The sequence below is a fragment of the Scardinius erythrophthalmus genome, assembly GCF_964197995.2.
Source record: "Scardinius erythrophthalmus genome assembly, chromosome: 4".
Taxonomy (NCBI): domain Eukaryota; kingdom Metazoa; phylum Chordata; class Actinopteri; order Cypriniformes; family Leuciscidae; genus Scardinius; species Scardinius erythrophthalmus.
This window is the reverse complement of record NC_138224.1, coordinates 26119332-26140391: the sequence shown is the minus strand read 5'-3', so window position 1 is coordinate 26140391 and position 21060 is coordinate 26119332. Positions and strand designations below refer to the sequence as shown.

The 21060-nt window shown below is 41.7% G+C and overlaps 2 protein-coding genes across 2 annotated transcripts; one reads left to right on the top strand and one right to left on the bottom strand.

Moving 5' to 3' along the window:
* Positions 1-13108: 13108 nt before the first annotated feature.
* LOC308689272 (zinc finger BED domain-containing protein 4-like) lies at positions 13109-20843 on the bottom strand (the record flags this gene model as incomplete). The annotated part of the gene is made up of 2 exons (XM_081362926.1): positions 13109-13611; positions 19700-20843. 2 exons carry the CDS (start codon positions 20841-20843, stop codon positions 13109-13111), a joined length of 1647 nt encoding a protein of 548 aa, XP_081219052.1.
* On the top strand, positions 13626-18102 carry LOC308689522 (uncharacterized protein). The gene is made up of 3 exons (XM_081363267.1): positions 13626-14844; positions 15133-15250; positions 17055-18102. The coding sequence occupies exons 1-3, from the start codon at positions 13770-13772 to the stop codon at positions 17119-17121; spliced, it is 1260 nt and encodes a 419-aa protein (XP_081219393.1). The 5' UTR covers positions 13626-13769; the 3' UTR covers positions 17122-18102.
* Positions 20844-21060: the final 217 nt, after the last annotated feature.

Genomic DNA, 21060 nt, shown 5'->3' with positions numbered 1-21060 from the left:
TCAGCGCAGTGCAGCATAGCCCAGCATCGCAGTGGAGTGCAGCCAAGACCAGCTCAGTGCAGTGCAATGCAGTGCAGCCAAGACCAGCTCAGCGCAGTGCAGTGCAGCCAGCACAGCCCAGCATCGCAGTGGAGTGCAGCCAAGACCAGCTCAGCTCAGTGCAGCCAAGACCAGCTCAGCGCAGGGCAGCCAAGACCAGCTCAGCGCAGTGCAGCCAAGACCAGCTCAGTGCAGTGCAGCCAAGACCAGCTCAGTGCAGTGCAATGCAGCCAGCACAGCCCAGCATCGCAGTGGAGTGCAGCCAAGACCAGCTCAGCGCAGTGGAGTGCAGCCAGCACAGCCCAGCATCGCAGTGGATTGCAGCCAAGACCAGCTCAGCTCAGTGCAGCCAAGACCAGCTCAGCTCAGTGCAGCCAAGACCAGCTCAGCGCAGCGCAGCCAAGACCAGCTCAGCGCAGCGCAGCCAAGACCAGCTCAGTGCAGTGCAGCCAAGACCAGCTCAGTGCAGTGCAATGCAGTGCAGCCAAGACCAGCTCAGCGCAGTGCAGCCAAGACCAGCTCAGCACAGTGCAGCCAAGACCAGCTCAGCTCAGTGCAGCCAAGACCAGCTCAGCACAGTGCAGCCAAGACCAGCTCAGCTCAGTGCAGCCAGCACAGCCCTGCATTGCCCAGCCAAGTCAAGCACAGCCCAGCAGAACCCAGTGTAAACAATGGATGGATCAGTATCCTTGGTTATTTGTGAAAGAAAACAAATTAGGATGCACAGCCTGCAAGGAGGCAAAGCGGCTATTTACAACACAGAAGGGTGTTCAGGTGGCAGAGGAATGGATTAGTGGTGGTGTGGGAGGATCTAATATTCGGGCTATGCGCAAGAAGATCTATAAACATAGAGACAGTTTAGCCCATCAAAAGGCTTTAGGTATAGAGAAACAGAGAGAGAAAGAAGTCCTTCCGAACATGGCTGCAACAGTTTCTGCTTCTCTATTTGAAGAAACTGCCAATGCTTTAAGAACTGCATATTTTGTGGCGAAGGAGAGGCTGGCATTTACAAAAATGAGCTGCTTGGTTTCTTTGCAGGAAACAAATGGTGCAAAAATGGGCCAATTGCACAGGTCAGATCATGCATGCATTAACATGATAGAACATGTGGCTGTTAAGATGAAAAAAACTGTGATATCTAAAATAAAGAACAACGGGTCTCTCCTTAGTATTACAGTAGATGAAAGCAGCACATATGGCATTAATTATCTGGTCATTTATATAAGAGCAGATGTCACAGGTAGAGGGGATGTGGAGAACATATTCCTTGACCTTGTTGCACTTGATGAGGGAACAACAGCAGAAAATGTATATAAGGCACTTAAGAACAGTCTGATGATGGCACACCTGGATGATGAGTACTTAAAGAATCATCTCATCAGCATTGCCACAGATGGGGCAGCAGTAATGACAGGAAAAGACAGTGGCCTCATTGTAAGGTTAAAGAAAGATTTCCCTTCACTTAAGAGTGTGCATTGCCTTGCACATAAACTAGAGCTGGCAGTTCATGATTCCCTAAAATGTGTGACAGGATGTAACCACTTTGAACATTTTATATCAAAGTTGTACACAATGTATCACCAATCTACCAAGAATGCACGGCTCCTGTCTGAAGCTGCCTCTGCGGTTCATATCAGCCTGCTAAAAATTGGGAAAATATTTACCATCCGCTGGGTTGCCAGCAGTTACAGCACAGTGCAGGCAGTCTGGAAGGATTTCCCAGCTCTTGCACAGCAGATGAGAGGAGCATCCGAAGATCGCACGTACACTGACGCTGAGCGAAAGAAGTACACAGGGATGCTGAACAGACTGACCAGCACAGGCTTTGTTACAGACCTAGCCACCATGAGAGATGTGCTTCAGGAACTTAAAAGCCTTTCACTGAAACTGCAAGTGAGTACCTAGTCATATTTTGTACAGTATAACATGGGTTCTATGGTGGTTTAACAAAGCTATAGATTGTAGCGTGCATTTACTGTATGGTTAGATTGATACTTCATGTCACACAAATCTATCAATCTCCTTTATATATACATTTCAGAAGAGGAGTACCTCCCTAACAGATGCCAGCCGGGACATTAGACTGACAATGGAGGTTTTGGATGCCATGAAGACACATGGGGGAATGTCAATGAGAGAAGCAAAAGAATCTTTGATGGAGGGATCCTTTAAGGGAGTAGCCCTGAAGGAAAGCACAGAGAAGGTCAATCAGCTTCAGTTCTTTCAGGCAGTGATCGACAACCTGTCAAGTCGTCTTCCAGATTCTGAACTCACAAAGTCATTAAAACCATTAGACCCTCACAACTGGCCCAAAACAAGGGATGAACTGATCTTGTATGGGGAGAAGGAGATACATGAACTTGCAAAGGATCTGGGTGAACCAACCAGAGAGGCTGTTGAAGATTTCCGTTCCTGGAAACTGCAAGAGGATCAAAGTGGGAAGACCTTAAGAAGATTGATAGTTGCAAGCCAAACATATCTAGCAACTTCAGCAGAGTGTGAACGAGGTTTTTCTGCCATGAATGATACAGCCAGTAAGACAAGAAATCGCCTAAGGGTCAGAAGTCTCTCAGCTGTCTTGTTCGTCAACATTAATGCACCCCCATTGGAGATGTTCGACCCTAAGCCTTTTGTGCTGTTCTGGCTTAAAGAGGGGCACTGTCTGTCTACTGCAAAGAAGGCAGGAAAGGAAGCAAATAATAAGAGAGAAGACAGACCACTGTGGTCCATTATGTGTTGATGTTAGACAATACTCCTTTAAAGGTCTAGAGCAGGGGTGCCCAGTCCTGCTCCTGGAGAGCTACTGTCCTGTAGGTCTTCTCTCCAACCCCAGTTGACACTAACCTGATCAAGCTGTTCATCCAACTAATTAATAGAATCAGGTGTGCATTAGGGTTGGAATGAAAACCTATAGGATGGTAGCTCTCCAGGAGCAGGAGTGAGCACACCTGGTCTACAGTACCTGGACTTTAGTACATACTTTAGTCTGTTGTGTTAATAAAACTGTAGAGATACTGTTCTGAACTGAAAAGACTGCAAGAAAGGATTTAAACAACATGTTTGGTGTTGAAAATGATAACTTGAAGGGGTGTTTTTAAAGGGATACTCCACTTTAAAATGAAAATTCTGTCATCATATACTCACCCTCATGTTGTTTCAAACCTGTATGAATTTCTTTCTTCTGCTGAACAGAAAGGAAGATATTTAGAAGAATGTCAGTAACCAGACAGTTTCTGGTCTCATTGACTTCCATAGTGGGAAAAAATATATACTATGGAAGTCAATGAGACCAAAAACTGTCTGGTTACTGACATTCTTCTAAATATCTTCCTTTCTGTTCAGCAGAAGAAAGAAATTCATACAGGTTTAAAACCACATGAGGGTTAGTATATGATGACAGAATTTTTATTTTAAAGTATCCCTTTAACACTCATATTATAATAATCAATTGTATTTATTAAGTAATATTTTTCTTCATTTTAATTTTGAGAACTAGTTAAGACAAATAAATAAAATATGTGCCTGGACATGTTGATTTTGAATAATGTGGTTACTATTGGATTATTGTCATTTTAATGGCTTTTAGTCATGTTAGAATATATTACGTTTTTTTTGTGTCCCTAAATATTTTAGATCAGGTTATGGATTGACTACTTTGAAACAAAGTAAACCATCTAATGTAGGTACAGTCTTTTCAGACATCCTCATTTTTCAATCCAGCAGCCAGTTGTTTTACAAATTACATTTAATGTAACATAAGGGATGAGAAATGCCATTTGTATTTGATCAAACCTCTTTAAGGTGCATGGTGCTTCCATAATGAGTACACCTGGTGGATTTAGAGTTAACTTCCTTGCTCAAGGACAGAATGACCTGTTATTGACTTTGTCATGTCAGGGATTAGATTTATTTAAGGTGCTGTAACTTTGTTGCTCCAGAGTTAGAGGTTTTCGTGTTAGATTATAGCCACTTCTCCAGACACCACTACAATACTGGGCCTAGCCCAAACCATGAAAAACATCCCAAGACCATTATCCCACCTTCAACATTGGTCCAAATAATTTTGCCTACAGTATATAGTGAAGCTAGGTATTCTTCAGAATTTTTTATAATTTAATAATTAAATTTTAGGGGACCCCCCAAGAGTCTTAAGTCATTTCGAACCCTGATTATAGGAGCCGTTTCTCTGTCATTATGCTGAGACGCTGATGAAAACAACATTAGCACGCCCATTATGGCAATTTGAAACGTAATTGAGACAGAAGCCTAACTTTACCTCAGAAAAAATTATTCGTCATTCGTTCTTCTCGTACAGTATATCGTGGACTAAGTTACACCTGCTGCAAGTTGACCTGTATGACCATTGCTAATGTAATTTAGTTACTCTAACAATATTTTCTAATGGGACTGAAAACAACCCTGTGATAGCCATTGGTGATACTGAATTTGTCCCGCGTTATAATTGCTGTGGCAAATGTTTTGGTTATTTGTTAGCCTACTTATGACAAAAACTTTAGTACTTAAATCGAGATTTTTTTTTTTTTTTTCGTATTGAAAAATAAGGAAGTTTTATTTTGTTGTTTATATGTTTTTTTTCTTTGTTTTACTATTATCCTTTTTTCTCAGATTTTTTTCAATTGTAATTGTATTTATATGTTCAAAATAAAGAAATCAAATCAAATTAAATATCAAATCAAAAACGCTTATCTCTTCAGCTATTATGGCCCCAGCAATCTTTACGATTATATTTAACTAATGACAATTAGTACATTTTTTAAATACATAGTTACTTATCAAAATATCTCTCATGAAGCATAAACATAATTAACAGAAGAAAAACTAACTGTGTACGTCTCGTCGTCACTTGCCATTGGAAGCTCATTGAAGCAGCCTACGCTTCTGCTGAATCCTGCAGCTTATCTGGCAACCTCGAGTCGGGGGGGGGGGGGGGGAGGGGATACACCGCTCTACAGTTTTTTGCCACGTTAATGGTTACCATGTCCTATCTAGAGTTTTCTTAAAGATATTTGGAGGGGCTGCTGCTCAGCAAACAGGATCCACGAAGATTACTCAAACATGCATGAATCAAGTTAAAAAAAAGTTTGCGTGATATAGCTCCTTTAAGTGACAAAATTGGACACATAACCAACATATGATAACTTTTACGAGGGAAATAAAACCATGAGAGCGTCACTCGATTGGAGTGCATTTACCATATCCAGTAAAATGGCACTTAATTTTAATTTTTAAAACTAATTTCAACCCACAATTGTAACTTTCTAATTCAGAATACAAGTTACAAGGCAAACAAAGAATCAAAGGATAGGCATACAAATGTATCTAGATCTATCTATACACAACATACCCGAGTACATACCAGATCAAGAACTTTAAGTATCTTCTGGGTCTTCTCTCTGATAACTTGTCTGAACTTGTCTTGTCTGAAGTGGAACAGTTGTAATCCTGAGAAATTCAGCATGATCTTAAAAATATGAAATAAAACAAAACACAGAAGAATGATTACCTGTACATGACAGCTACATGTGAGATACATTCTGAAATACAAAATTACAATTTTTTTTTTAAAATGCATGTCATTTTGAACAAAATTGTAATATTTCGTAGCAGATTTCTTATAATAGACAATTAGTATCCTCTACTTTACAGGCCATTACTTATAGTTCAAAATATTACATGCCTCATCCTCTGTGAACAATGCAGGCCATCTTTCTATCAACTCCCAATTCCTTTTCCACAATTTCTTATCTTCGCAGTGAAAAAGTTTTGGCCATTTTGTCCTTTACCACTGCACGATTGTCTCGTTTCTTTACTTCTGTTAAAAGTGAGTGTCTCTCATTTTCCAGTTTTTCTCGAGTCTCTCCAGTTGGAATGTTGGGTATGTGGTTAGCTTCTCCTCTCTTTGGTCTCTTTACTTTTTTTGCTGGCAAGGCATCCTCTGGGGCTTTGGACTTCAATGAATTTACAAGTAACTCAGAACACCCAGTGCCCTTTAGCTGAGTTCGGTAGTTACCCATTTTTGTCTTAAACCGCTGCTTCCAACCATAGCAGCCATTGTACGAACCAGGTTTGGAAAGGCATGGATGCTTCTTGATTAGAGCTTCTGCAACTTCACTGAAGTCAGCATCTGATGGGTAAGCTTTGAACTTGAATATTTCTTCAGCTACCTTTTCCAGAATATTGGACTTTGTTTTTGTACTGTGCTTAAACCTTGTCTTGTTTGACCTATACTCTGCATTTCCTTTTTTTAACTGCAGTTCAGTGTCATACGAAAACTTGGGGATTGAAAACTCTCTAGGCCACATTTCACGTCTTGTAGACACTGAGCTTGATGGTGAGGAAAGGATCTCCGTGTGATCTGAATGGAAGCTTGAAGATTGAGCATCCTCCAAGACAGTGACATTGAATCTTTGGCTGCAATCATCAGTTATTGGGATGACCCTGATAGTTGTCAAATCCTCTAGTTCAGCTGTAGATGTCAAATTTACAAGTGCATCTCCAAAGTCTTTGTCTTGGTTCTGTAGTCTGAATTCCCCATTCAAGCCACACACTTTCCTGACTTCATCCGTGAGTTGCTCCATTGTTTTTTGGTATTCCATCTGGCAGAATAAGCTTCCTGGTGTCGTCTGGCTTCAGAATAATTCGCAACTTGACTGGCATCTTCACTGCTGTGTCACCCAATTCAGAACAATCTAAAAACAACAAGAACAAAAGGCGAATATTATTACAAATAATGGATTACACTCATGTTATGCTTTACAAACTTGTGTGTCAGGTTTAAGTGCTACACTGACATAATAAAAGATAATCAGTAAAAATATATATTACATTCACACACCTATATACTCTATACAACCTTATGCATGGATGTATCTCTTCAGTGAGATGAGGCGCCATCCACCAACCATGTAGTAATTTAGAGGGTAGTGATCTGTCAGTTCATGCAGGCCAACAAGCTTTAGCATTCTAGTAGTAGACATGACCAAGTCATAAGCTCGATAATGTTCCAGGTACCAGGCATCCAAGTTTTTTACAATGAAAAGCAGGGTCTCTTGTTCAACAATCATATGAACAATTTCACAAAACTCTGGAAGTCCAGCCAGCGATCCATGGGATAACACCATTCCAATCCTGTAGTTTAAACCATTGTAGAAAACGTTTTTTTTGCAAGGTTCACAGTCTCCATTTGTGGGTACTTCTGTTTCACTGCCCATGGTATATCTTCGTTAATAACATCAGTGGGTAGTGTTGATACCTCACTGACCTCTAAGGATGGTTTAGGAAACCTACAGATGTGCAGATTATGTACAGACTGAAATTGGTGTCTTTGTGCTAATGAATACAAAACATTTTTGTAACAATTTGTATGGCGTATTACTCTTTTGAAGAAACTATGTTTAGCTTCAAATCTCATAGTCCATAGTGCAACAAGCGGGCCAAACTGATGGATCAGTCGTGGATAATGCTCCAAGTAATGATGTTTAGGTAGAATTCTTTCATGAGGGAATACTTCTTGAAATACTGTCCTGTGTTCTGATATCTTAAAGTCTAGATAACAAATTGAGTCCTCATGTGTGAAAAGGTGCAACAGCAAGTTCTACAATGTCCTTCAGTTCAGAGTACTTGCCACACTGGTTCATTGGCAGGAACTTTGTGTCCGATTAAGAGAGGGAGAACTCTTAAAAGGTTCCAATTCTCGTGCGCGTTTCCTCCTATTGTTCTCTTTGTTGTGTAGGTTTGGGGCACAAGATGGGGACGGTTTGTCTTGTCAGTCCATTTAAATTGAAACGATGTTATTGCTTCATTCAAATTGGATAATGCAAAATATTTTTTGGAAATTAATACATTAAGACAAAGAGCAATCTCAACCGGTATAATCCCTTCAAACAAATCATGAACAATATCAGGGGAAAAGCTTTGTGTCAAATTGAAATATGAATGACAGATTTTCTGACAGCACACACTTCCTTTTTACACCAAAATAATTAGCCAATATTTTTTCTTCATTTGCTTTAAGATGAGAAGCATGAATTTACTTGCTTCTCATGCAAAATGCTCCCGGATTCACTTCTTTTGTTTGAATATCCAATCTTTCTGCAGTACAAAATCTGTAAGAGTATCTGCCAGAAAAGTTTTCCACAAATCCTGCAATACTGTGTGCTCCAAGATTGTCTGCTAGACCACAATGAACAAAGCCTTTCACATTTTTCCCCAATTTGGCAATAAACAGTCCTTCTTGTTCTAATATAATAAGATCCTGTACTAAGGGCTTCAATACATTTTCATAACCATAACATTTAACATCGTCGCTATGAATAAGTGCAGCTAAATATATATTAGACTGTGAGGAGTGACAGCTAGCAGGTAACTTACCCAATGTCCAATATACCCCACAGACCTTATTTTTTTTTTTCTGGAGGTACCGAGGGGATTACAGATTTCAAAGTCATCTATGTACAAAAAAAGTGAAATAGCACACTTATTTGACAATTGAAAATTTTCTTCGTAATTACTCCCATCATAAAATGACTTGTACTGTCTTTGACCAGACTGAATTTGATGGGGAGATTTCAAATTAATTCGAGCATCAGACTTCCTAAATCCTCTATTTCTATATCATATTGAGTACCCTCCGCTATTGTCGTAACTTCACATCTAGCTCCACAGCGCCTGTTAGCTTAGCTTCCAAACAAGATGGGGAGGATATTACTTTTAGTTTCAGAAACTGGCTATCATCCACTGATCTATAATAGGTCTGTAGCGTGAGCGGGTCCCACCCCCTGGAAAAGATGAGGAACGAGTGTTTGTAGTCTCAACCCCTCTACAAAGATATGGGACTTCCTGCTTAGAATGTTAACATCAGGTGTCTTCAATGTTAGCAATAAAAAAAAAGAGTTCTTAATTCATCTTTGACATCTGTCTGTTATTCAGATATTTTTGTTTAAAAAATTTTTTTTGTAAATTTACTCATTTTAAATGGTTAACTTTTAAGGAAATAATTTGATTAATTATCACTCAATTCTAATTTGTTACATTTAATTAATAATATTGCTTGTAATCTTTTGCCACAATTTTATTGAGTAGATATAGCATTTTCATTTTTACAATAACTTTCCAGGGCTGCGTTTCCCGATAACGATTGATCTTAGCGCTTAAGAGCGTTTTCTACGACTCATTTTACTAACATTCGTTATTGTTCCATGTGCATTTCCCAAAAATGCACTTAACACAGTCGCACGTAGCCGTGCTTTAAGTGCTACTTATTTGGTCAAGTGCTGAAATGTCACGCTGCAGATTGGCTCATCATTGTTGCACATGCTGTTATCGCAATCTATCTATTTTTTTATTTCCGTTTCTTCTTCTACTTGTGTGAATGTATATTCAACTCGAATAACATAAAAAGTCCTTTAATTTCTTCTTGAGCAAGTTTAAAAACAAAAATTAACTGGAAATGTTGCACTGTAAAAATCTTGCTCCAATCTTGCATAAAACAAATTCTAACGGTCCTTGGCGGAAATGACATCAGCATAATTTTCGATATTTATATGAAACCTTAATTATTTAAGTAGAATTACTTATCAATTTCTTTATCAACAATTGCTTATCTCACATCAAAATAAATAAGTAAATAAATAAGCTCTTACATTTATTTTTGAAAAAGTTTAGCCTAATTGTCTTCACCTGATGTGCATTTGCTATTAGGAGAAAAATCGTGAGCTTAGAATTATAAGGTTCTATCTCCGTTTAGGGTAGTTCCGAGATATTGAGCATCAAAGTTTTTACGTCCCAGCTGGCAAAACTGAGATGGAACCTTTTTATTTTATTAATAACTACTAACAAAATATTTTTTTACAAAAATAACACCACACAGGCATTAATAAACACCTAATGGATCAGATTATGTCAAAAACTCAATTTCGACCAAAAGTGGAGATAGAACCTTATAATTCTAAGCTCACGAAATGTAAATAAGCACATACCTAGGGGTGGAGACACTAGCAAAATGGCTGAAAACAAAAAACAAAGAAAAGACATCTTTCAAAAAGAGGAAATTAATATTATTTTAGAGGAGGTGGAGCTACAAAAACATATAATTTTCAGCAGGTTTAAGGGCAGTCATACAAATAAAGAAAAACATAAATCTGGGACGATATTGCTAAAAAACTTACTGCAACAAGGGGCATTAAAAGATCAGGGAAGGAGGTCAGGAAGAAGTGGCAGGACTATTCAAGCCTAGCTAAAAGAAAAAGGGCACTGCATAGGACAACAATTAATAAAACAGGTGGTGGGCCTAATGACGCCCCCCTTCTTACAGCAGAAGAAGAAAAGGCACTGTCAATTCTTGGAACAACTACCTCAGATGGGATTTGTGGTGGTATTGACCTCCGTGGAGGAGAAGGGTTGCGTCAACCTGAACCTGAGCAAGGTCCATCATGTTCACAAGAGCAATCAGGTTCACCTCCTATTGACAGACACCTACCATCTCCCAGTCCTCCCAACAGTCCATCCATGCCCCAGCCTCTATCTTCAATTGTTCAGGCTACAGCCACAACACCTCAGCGATTTGAGAATGTCTGTGCTTGTAGTCAGGACTTAGTACAGCTGGAGCGAAAGAAACTACATGTTCTAAAAGACACCAGACAATGTCTTAAAGAGGCCAATGAGATGAGCAACAACTTTCAGAAGCAAATCATTGAACTCAAGAAGGCCAAGCTGGCTTTGGAAGAGAGGAGATTTTCACTGGAGGAGATAAGATTTGCAAGGCCCTCCATTTCAGTGCCCATTATCTTGCCAGATGCGTCAGGTAACATTGTTCAATGTTGTTTAATCATGAATAATTATATGTTTTAATATAATATGTTGTGCAACATGAAATATTCTTTTCCATATGTACACTCATCACATTTTGCAGTGTCTTTTGCAGATCCTGGGGAACAAACTACAAACTTGAATCAATAAAAACTGTTTACATTCAATGTTTTGATGTTTGTTAATCCACTCAAAGCCTAAGGCTCAATGAAATACTATAAAGCAGAAGAACTCTGATTATAAGCGTTTCAAATTTAAATGGCTACTTGTAGTACCTTAAAAAAAAAAAAAAAAAAAAATATATATATATATATATATATATATATATATATATATATATGCATGCAAGCCCTATGGGCTAGTTTCACAGACAGGGCCAGGATTAGGCCATACTTCAATTAGATTTAAGTAATTTTTTTTCATAAATGTGCCGTAGAAAAAAACATTACTGGTGTCCATCTTGAGATGAAACAAAGGCACTGATATATTTTAAGATCAGTCAGTGCAAGTGTTCTTCATTTGAAAAAGCTCAGACTTACATTTTAGTCTGGACTAGGCTTAAGCCTGGTCTGTGAAAAGAGGGGTATATATTTTACTACAGCTTGAGTCTTGAGGGTGTGTGTGGCAATATAGTATTAGGGCCTATCTATTAGCCTATCCATATAGGTGCAGATGTTAAAAATGTTCAATGTGCACCTTCTTTATCAGCACTGCTGTATATAAATGGACTCTCCATATATATTTATAAAAGCACAACCTTTGACCATGATGAACATAATAAGAGAATAAATTCAGGGAAGAGGTAATTAATGTAATTTGTAAAATCAGTGATTCAGTTTCTTCAAGTGGGGCCTTCTGCATTTAGTGAAATAGATGACAATCAGTGTGTGACATGTCAATATTATCACAGCCTGAAAAACTTTAAACATATGGTTCCTGTGAGCAATTTTAGGACAGTATATAAAGTTCACACTTCAGTAGTCTTGCAGAGAAAATCATGGCTGCACTACAGCGAGTTTTCCAGCTGAGAGTGAGGCAAAGAGCAAGGCGAAGACAAAGACAGAGACGACCACGGAGTACACTATGTACTATAAATGCCTTCATCAGGCAGCATCAAAATCCTCTGGATATGCTTGATGATATGGCTGTCATTGACAGATACCGTCTGCCACGAGGAGAAATAGTCCAGCTGCTCAATGTCATTGGGCCTCAGCTGATGCGTGCTACAAAGAGGAATTTTGCCTTGTCCCCTGATGTGCAACTCTTAGCTGCTCTGAGATATTATGCAACAGGCAGTTTTCTTCAGGTACTTGGAGATGGAGTTGGACTAAGTAAAGCATCTGTGTCCAGAGCTGTACAAGCAGTCACCTATGCACTGCTTCCACTTGCGGCTGAACACATACAATTTCCAGCATCAAGACAGGCCATGTCAGACATACAGGAGTATTTTTTAACACAGTACCATATACCTCAAGTCATTGGAGTGATTGATGGTACTTTAATTCCCATTAGTACGCCTTCTGTGGATGGCCATACATATATATGCCGCAAAGGTTATTCAGCAATCAACTGCCAAGTAATCTGTGATCATAAGTGTTTAATCACAGACATTAGCCGCTTTTCCGACCAAAGGAACCTTTTCACAGTTCCTAGCAGGCTTGTGCAAAATTCAGAATTTCAGAATTGGCCTCCATTCAATTCATGAATTGGAATTTGAATTGAATTTACTCCGCCCCACAGGACGTTGAATTGAATTTGAATTGGAATGACAGGAAGTGGAATTAAATTCATGGCAATTCAAAGAAATTCCACACAGTCACACAACAGAAAGAATGGGTTGAGTCTCAAATGCATTCAGTGTTAGGAAGGTTACTCTGGAAATGTTATTGCTTACTGTTATTAGTTACCCATTATAAATGTGGTTTGGATTACTTTATTTGGATAACTTTATAAATGCAAAGCAATTTCGTTTTAAGTTGATTAGTAACTAATTGAATTAAACATTTTACATCAGTAATACAACTAAATACATTTACATTAATTTTGTAACTTACAGAAATTTCACAGAAATTTCATTTCATGTAACTGTTTACTCCTCAACCCTGCATACATTTTGTTCTAAAATAGATATTGATCAAATGTTGTTTAATTAGTTTTGTTCCAATGTAATTTTCATTTCAAAGTAATCATACAAACACAAAGTTGTTGTAAATGCAGTTATCATTTATTCCAATGCAAAAAATTACTGAGCAACACTGTTGCATCTAATTCTCAATAGCTCCTCAAATGTTTTTTCATTGAGTCTGCACCTTTCTGGTCTGAATATCTTTCCTGCAACACTAAAAATTCTCTCAACAGGTGCAGAGGAAGCTGGTATGGCAAGATATTTACATGCAAGTTGAGCTAGGGCAGGAAAACAGCTTTGGTTTTCTCTCCAATAGACCAAAGGATCAGTATCCTCTGTAAGACAAGGGGTACTCAAGTACACAGGGACCTCATGTGGGGCTGTGTCAAATGGCATAGCAGATTGACTTTCCATGTAGGAAAACAGTTTTGGGCGTTTCTTTGGTGGATCACTGCCATTCATGGTTGCACTCCCTTTTGGGGAGGCAGACTCAACTTTTTCTGTGAGAAGGTTTTTGATTATTACCTGCTCTTCACCAAAACACCAGTCCAACTTAAACCTTGGGTCGAGTGTGGCAGCCACCTGGAAGCATTCCATGTCTTCAAATTTTGTTAAATGATGTTTTATTAACAAGGTTCGGGAGGAGCACGTTCAGATAATTAACACAAGTGGAAAGCACTCAGCAATCAATGGTGAGAGGTATAAATACTCAGCAGTCTCACCTCATTCCATTGACAGTTTTGCAGCAGTTTAGTAGCTTCTTCTCAGCTCTGCAGCCATGTCTCAACGCTCAAGCTCTTCCTCCGACGAAGAAGCAAACTTTGCCAAGGATGCACCTGCACATTCCACCGGTCCCACGACCATACCTCCTACGCCGGATGTTGCACCTGAGCGCCAGGCTTCTTCTCGCGGCCGCACACCGGCCCGAACAGCCCTGCGCTCACCAAGGCGCCGTGGCCAGTCTTCACCGCCCCCGGCAAGACTTCCATCTACTTCTCCAGCTTCCTCCTACCGCTCGGCCGTCCCGACGATCCCACCTATCGGGAAATGGACCGTAGCCGGATTAAGACAAGCACTGGGGAATTCAGACATACAAGCTTCGCGGAAAATGAACAAGGCGGAGCTGTATGATCTGTACGTTTCCTTACAGTCAACTCCCAAGACGACCCACAGGCAGAGCAAAGCCCGTAGGGCCCAAAAATCGCCTGCCCAGTCACCACTATCGTCTTCCCGCACAGGATCCGGATCGCTTCGTCCACCAAGACGCAGCAACAGGCCTTCAGCGAGCCTGGGCCGCGCACCAGATTCCGCTATGGCATTCCCACCTCTCGATGAGGCCCAGCCCTCCACCATGGCTTCTGCTGCCACAGCGCAGCAAGTAGCCGGGCCCAGCGGCCTCCCCACAACCACTCAGTTTTTTACTCCTGCTGTTTCTAACCCTTTTTCTTTTCAGTGGCCTCCAGCTCCCGTCGCAGACATTAGCACGGGGCTATCACCGATAGCAGCACAGGCACATCCATTTCAACAGTCTCATCCAACAGGTTACAACCCCGCCCACTTTCAGTGGCCTGCAGCTCCAGCAGCTCAATCAAGCACTGGCCCGCCTCCGTTTACAGCTCATTCACACAACCCTTCGTATCCTATAACTAACTTTCCTTTTCAAGCCACAACAGGTCATCCAAGCGTGAGGCCGCCGCCGACATTCGCAGACCCGGCTCACGCCCTTCCCAGCTCTATGTTACAAAAATCACCTTATTCTCTGTTCACAGCAACACCGATGCCCGTGCCGTCCAACGCAGTCGCCATGGAACCACCACCAGTATCCCAAAACATTCGTGCACAGATCCTTTCAGGTGCGGATGTAGATCTTTCCTCTCTTCTCTCTCTACTCCCCTCAGCCGAACCTGACCATCAAATAGATTGCGGGGATTTCTCGGTCACCCTGAAAAACACAAACACCCACTCATCTCGCATTGTTTCATTTTCTGAGTTTTCAATTGCCTTTTCCCGCTACACTGAAATAATCTGTTCAGCTTTCCCCCACAGGCGGCGCGAACTGAATGACTACCAATCTATCATAGCCGAACTCGCGCTGTCCTATGGGGGTGGGCATTTTTATACTTACCACCGACTTTTTTCAGCCAAAAGTGCCGTGCGAGTCGCACAGTGGAACCAGTGCACATACTGGGGCGCACTCGACCAGGATCTTCACAGCAGGGTGTTTCTGGGCTGTAAAAACATCACTTGCGCAGTTTGCAGGTCAGTAACACACACGACCACGTCGTGCCCGAAGGTTAATTCTTCCTCTCTTCCCTACCCAGAAAAAAGCAACGCTAGATCCACCAGCTATGTGCCGCGTGCTGCAACCACCAGCGCAAGGCAGGACTCTGCTTTTGACGAAAGCAGGCAGCCTTGTAATTTTTTCAATGCAGGCAAATGCCAAAGATCGCGCTGCAGGTTTATGCACATCTGCAGCTTCTGTGGCGGCGCTCATGCTCGCATTGTATGTCCAGTTTTCAAGTCTGTGAATAAAAAATCTAAAAATTATTGGGAGACTCCTGTAAATATTTTGCGCATGCACTTCGAACTAGCTCATCACCCGGATGCCGAATTTACTGATTATCTGCTGTCAGGTTTGAAAAATGGTTTTAAGCCCGGCTTAGAATGTCCGCTTTCCCAAAACATCATATGTAAAAATCTCCAATCCGCCCTTATCGAACCTGAAGTCGTAGACAAACTGATCAAAAAAGAAGTCGAGTCTGGCTTTATGATCGGTCCATTCGACAAACCGCCATTTAATCTGTTTCGTATCAGCCCCATCGGAGTGGCTACAAGGAAATTCTCGGGTAAAAAACGTCTAATAATCGACTTATCAGCCCCACATAATTCCCCGTTCCCAAGCATAAACAGCTTGATCCCTCTCGACGAATTTTCGCTCAAATACCACGACATAGATCAAGCTATCGATATGATCAAAATCGCAGGTCAGGGTGCTTGGCTCGCAAAACTCGACGTCACATCTGCTTTCAAAGTAATGCCCATCCATCCAGGTTCATGGCATCTTTTTGGAGTGCGCTGGCATGGGAAATATTATTTCGCAGTACGTTTAACATTCGGATGCAAAAGCAGCCCGAAAATATTTGATATGCTATCAGAAGCTGTTTGCTGGATCTTGTCGAACAACTACGCAATTCCTTACCTTATTCATCTGTTAGATGATTTTCTAATAATCTCGCCTCCCGATGCTATCCCAGCTGCGCACCTCCTCACGGTACAAAACGTTTTCTCAGAGCTAGGAATTCCTATCGCACAGGAAAAAACCATGGGCCCTGCAACATCTATCGAGTTCCTAGGAATTCATTTGGATTCAGATAAACTCCAAGCATCCCTCCCCAAAGAAAAAATCGATCGAATAATCCTCGTCTCTTCTACTTTCCTCGAAGAATCTAATTTTTCAAAACGCGAACTCCTGTCCCTGCTCAGACATCTAAACTTCGCAATGCGCATCATCCCGCAGGGCCGCCCCTTCATCGCGCATCTCCTCTCACTCGCGTCCTCCGTCCACTCACTAGAAGACCGCATTTCTATAACCCAAGCATGTCGTGACGAACTTGGGTTATGGATAACTTTTCTTAAACAGTGGAACGGCCTCTCTTTTTTCTACAACAACCTCGTTTCATCCCCCACCGACATCCAGTTGTTTACAGACGCTGCCCCCTCTATAGGGTTCGGGGGTTTTTATCAAGGTCGTTGGTTCGCGGCTCCGTGGCCACCTCAGCTCCAGGACATATCTCAATCCTCAGCTCTATTCGAGCTTTACCCTCTCGTGGTAGCAGCTTTCCTGTGGGGAAAAGAATGGGCCGCTAGTAGCGTTTTAGTGCATTGCGACAACGACGCAACAGTGCATTGCATTAACAAAGGCCGTTCTCATTCACCCGCTCTGATGCCACTTTTAAGACGTCTCATCTGGATTTCGGCTTGCGACCAATTCATTATCATTGCTAAACACATCCCTGGGTCAAAAAACCAAATTGCTGACTCTCTGTCTCGTTTTCTGTTTCAGAAATTCAGGATGCTGGCTCCAGAGGCGGATCAATTCCCAACTCCAGTTCCTCGCTATTCAGAACTAATATTCCCGTAACCCATCCGTTAAAACCTCTGCTCGACGCATCACTCGACACTATCCTCCAAGCAGTATCTCCCAGGACCCTTCAATCCTATGTTTCTGCTTGGAGATGTTTTAAAACGTTCCATGTCTCTTATAACTTGCCTTTCCCTGATTTTTCTCTTCTCTCAATCACCTCTTTTATCTCTTACCTTAATATCTCTAAGGGCCTGCAAGTTGGGTCCATCAAAGGTTATTTAAGCGGCATCCAGTTTTTTCATAAATTGATGTACGGCGCTCCCTCCTCTGAGATAAACAATTCACAAACCTCACTCCTGATTAAAGGGATTCAAAGATCCCAGCCTACCCGTCCCGACGCCAGGCAACCTATAACGCTAGACATTCTCACCATTTGTATTCGCGCCCTTCGCACAGGCTACCAAACTCTTGATATCGCTCGCACACTCGACGCCATGTTTATCTTAGCCTTTTTCGGTTTTCTTAGATGCTCAGAACTCGCCATCACTTCCAAATTTGACCCAAAAATCCATCCCACCATCTCAGACTTATCAGTACTAGATGGCGAAACCATTTCATATTTGATCAAACAAAGTAAGACTGACCAAACCAAAAAAGGTCACTTCATCTACATTTTTAACCTCGCTTCGTAAATCCAACCATACCAGTCAATTCTGGCATATCTGCAATGGAGAAGTTCTCAGGCTAAATCTCCTCTGGAACCCCTGTTCTTAGATGAATCCAAAAAACCCGTGACACGTTTTTGGTTCCAGAAACACCTCAAATCCGTTCTCCAACAGTCAGGCGTTCCAGCAAAGAATTTTTCAAGTCACTCATTCCGCATCGGGGCAGCAACTTCAGCAGCCCAAAAAGGCCTCTCCCAACAGCAGATTCAAGCCCTTGGGAGATGGTCCTCCGATGCTTTCCAAAGCTACATCAGGACCAACCGGTTCCATATTAAAAAAGCTCACCAAACCCTCATCGAGTAAAAAAAAATAAAAAAATAAAAAAAAAAATAAAAAAAAAATTTCTTCTTTACTGTCTCTTCTTTACTGTCTCCTCTTTCTGTCCAGCGAGCATTGGTCTCACAGCGGACGGAGTGAGAACTTCCCAGTGGAGCACTTACATTTTCTCTTTCATCCAGCGATGCAGTATGAGAAACTCCTGGGCAAGCACTCACCTTCCTGTTTCCTTTCCGTCCAGCGAGCATTGGTCTCACAATGGACGGAGTGAGAACTTTCCCAGTGGAGCACTTACGTTTTCTCTTTCATCCAATGATGCAGTGTGAGAAAATCTCCTGGGCAAGCACTCATTTTCCTGTTTCCTTTCCGTCCAGCGAGCATTGGTCTCACAATGGACGGAGTGAGAACTTTCCCAGTGGAGCACTTACGTTTTCTCTTTTCATCCAATGATGCAGTGTGAGAAAATCTCCTGGGCAAGCACTCATTTTCCTGTTTCCTTTCCGTCCAGCGAGCACTGGTCTCACAGCGGACGGAGTGAGAACTTTCCCAGTGGAGCACTTACATTTTCTCTTTCATCCAATGATGCAGTGTGAGAAAATCTCCTGGGCAAGCACTCACTTTCCCGTTTCCTTTCCGTCCAGCGAGCATTGGTCTCACAGTGGACGGAGCGAGAACTTTCCCAGCAGAGCACTTACGTTTTCTCTTTTCATCCAATGATGCAACGTGAGAAAATCTCCTGGGCAAGCACTCACTTTCCTGTTTCCTTTCCGTCCAGCGAGCATTGGTCTCACAGTGGACGGAGTGAGAACTTTCCCAGTAGAGTAATAATGTTTTCTCTTTTCATCCAATGATGCAATGTGAGAAAATCTCCTGGGCAAGCACTCACTTTCCTGTTTCCTTTCCGTCCAGCGAGCATTGGTCTCACAGTGGACGGAGTGAGAACTTTCCCAGTAGAGTACTAATGTTTTCTCTTTTCTTCCAGCTACGCAGTGCGAGGAAATCTCAGAGGCAAGCACCCACCTCCCTGTTTCCGTAAACTACAACCGCTCCCGTTTACAGACCAACAGGGGACGTCAGCCGGGCAGAGAGCCACCATTACGGGCCTTCCCGGTCAAGCATCCAGGCCTTCTTGAGATACCAGCCCGCCAACTCGGCACTCATTTGGGGGATTTTTAGTCCGGCGGCTGTCCTCTGCTTTAGCTTTGGGGGGAGTACTCTGGGTTCGGGCTAAACTCCGAGCTCGGAGCCCTCCCTCCGGACAGCACGCCATATACGCATTAAACTTACCCATTCAAATTATATGTAAGTGTGAACTCGTGAAATGATGTTTTATTAACAAGGTTCGGGAGGAGCACGTTCAGATAATTAACACAAGTGGAAAGCACTCAGCAATCAATGGTGAGAGGTATAAATACTCAGCAGTCTCACCTCATTCCATTGACAGTTTTGCAGCATCCCTCCACCACCCCTTCTCCACACTTCTAGTACTAAACACTTACATACGGGGGGGAGTACTCTGGGTTCGGGCTAAACTCCGAGCTCGGAGCCCTCCCTCCGGACAGCACGCCATATACGCATTAAACTTACCCATTCAAATTATATGTAAGTGTGAACTCGTGAAACGTCTTTCAAGTGAGGATTGTAGAGTTGAGACAAACTTTTTATTACCGGTCATCTTCATGTTTTTGATAGCATGCCTTAAGCCCCTGACACAAGGGATGATGAAGCTGGAGGTTACTATTTTCTCAGCCTGGCATCTGTCTGTAGCTTCCTCAAAGGGTTCCAATACCTCACAAAGCTCCTGGATTATTTTCAGCTCATATGATGTCAGCTGGATGGGGCAATGGAGCTCAGCAAGTACATCACTTGGGGCATTGAGAACAGACCTCAGCATCTTTAACTGGCTATTCCAGCGAGTGGCATTCGCAGGCTGAAGTTTGTGCCCTCCGTCTAGGGCATCAGTAGCCAGTGTGGACTTGTGACAAAAAGAAACAAGTTTTTGGACCTTTCCTAGTAAGTTTTTTATGGAGCCAGCATCATCCATTGCATCACGAACCACAAGCTGAAGAGTGTGGACAAAGCATGAGCTTCTCTCTGGTGGGAAGTAGACCATCTCCTCTTCAACATTCACCACTTCAAAATCAGATGTCTCATCCTGCTCTTCCTCTTCACTTTCAACAACATGCATTGGTGGGAAGAGGGTGAATGCCTTTATCATGTTGGAGGCATTATCAGTCACAATGAATGACACTTTGTTCTGAATATTGTAATTTTGAAGAACATCTTCATAAATTCTACAAATGTTTTCAGCTGTATGCCTCCCTTTAAAACGCTGACAGCTCAGCATTACACTCTGCAACATGAAATCTATAATGAAATGGCCAGTCATTCCAAAAAATGACTTCATTGATCGGTTTGACCAAAGATCTACTGTCAGGCAAATATGCTCAGTTTTTTCCATCAGATTAATCAGATGTGATTTTACAGTAGCTGAGCGCTGAGGGATAAGGTCCTGGCTGAGAGCTCTTCGGGAGGGCATTGTGAAGGAGGGTTGGGCCAAATGCAACATATTAATGAAATCCTTATTTTCAACAGTACAGAGAGGGAGGAGACCATTTGCAATATATGTAACAACACTATCAGTAAGAGCAACTTGTTGTCTATTAGTTGATGACCACTTAGAGCTGGAACTGGCTGTTTCAGAAGGATTACCATGATCTTCATTCCGGTTTGGCTGTATTGTGTAATCGCTGGTTTCACAGTACATCAAGATTTCCTGATGTTTTTTCTGTAGGGAAAAAAGTACCTCAATGTATATTACTCTTTAAGAGAACAAATATTTCTATTAATTCCACAATTGACAATAATTGTTTTCTTGATTTACAATAAGTAATAAGTAAAAATTGTGCTTGCATGCTTTTAAACACATATGATATCCAGTGTTGGGGGTAACTCCTTACAAAGTAATGCCATAATAATATAAT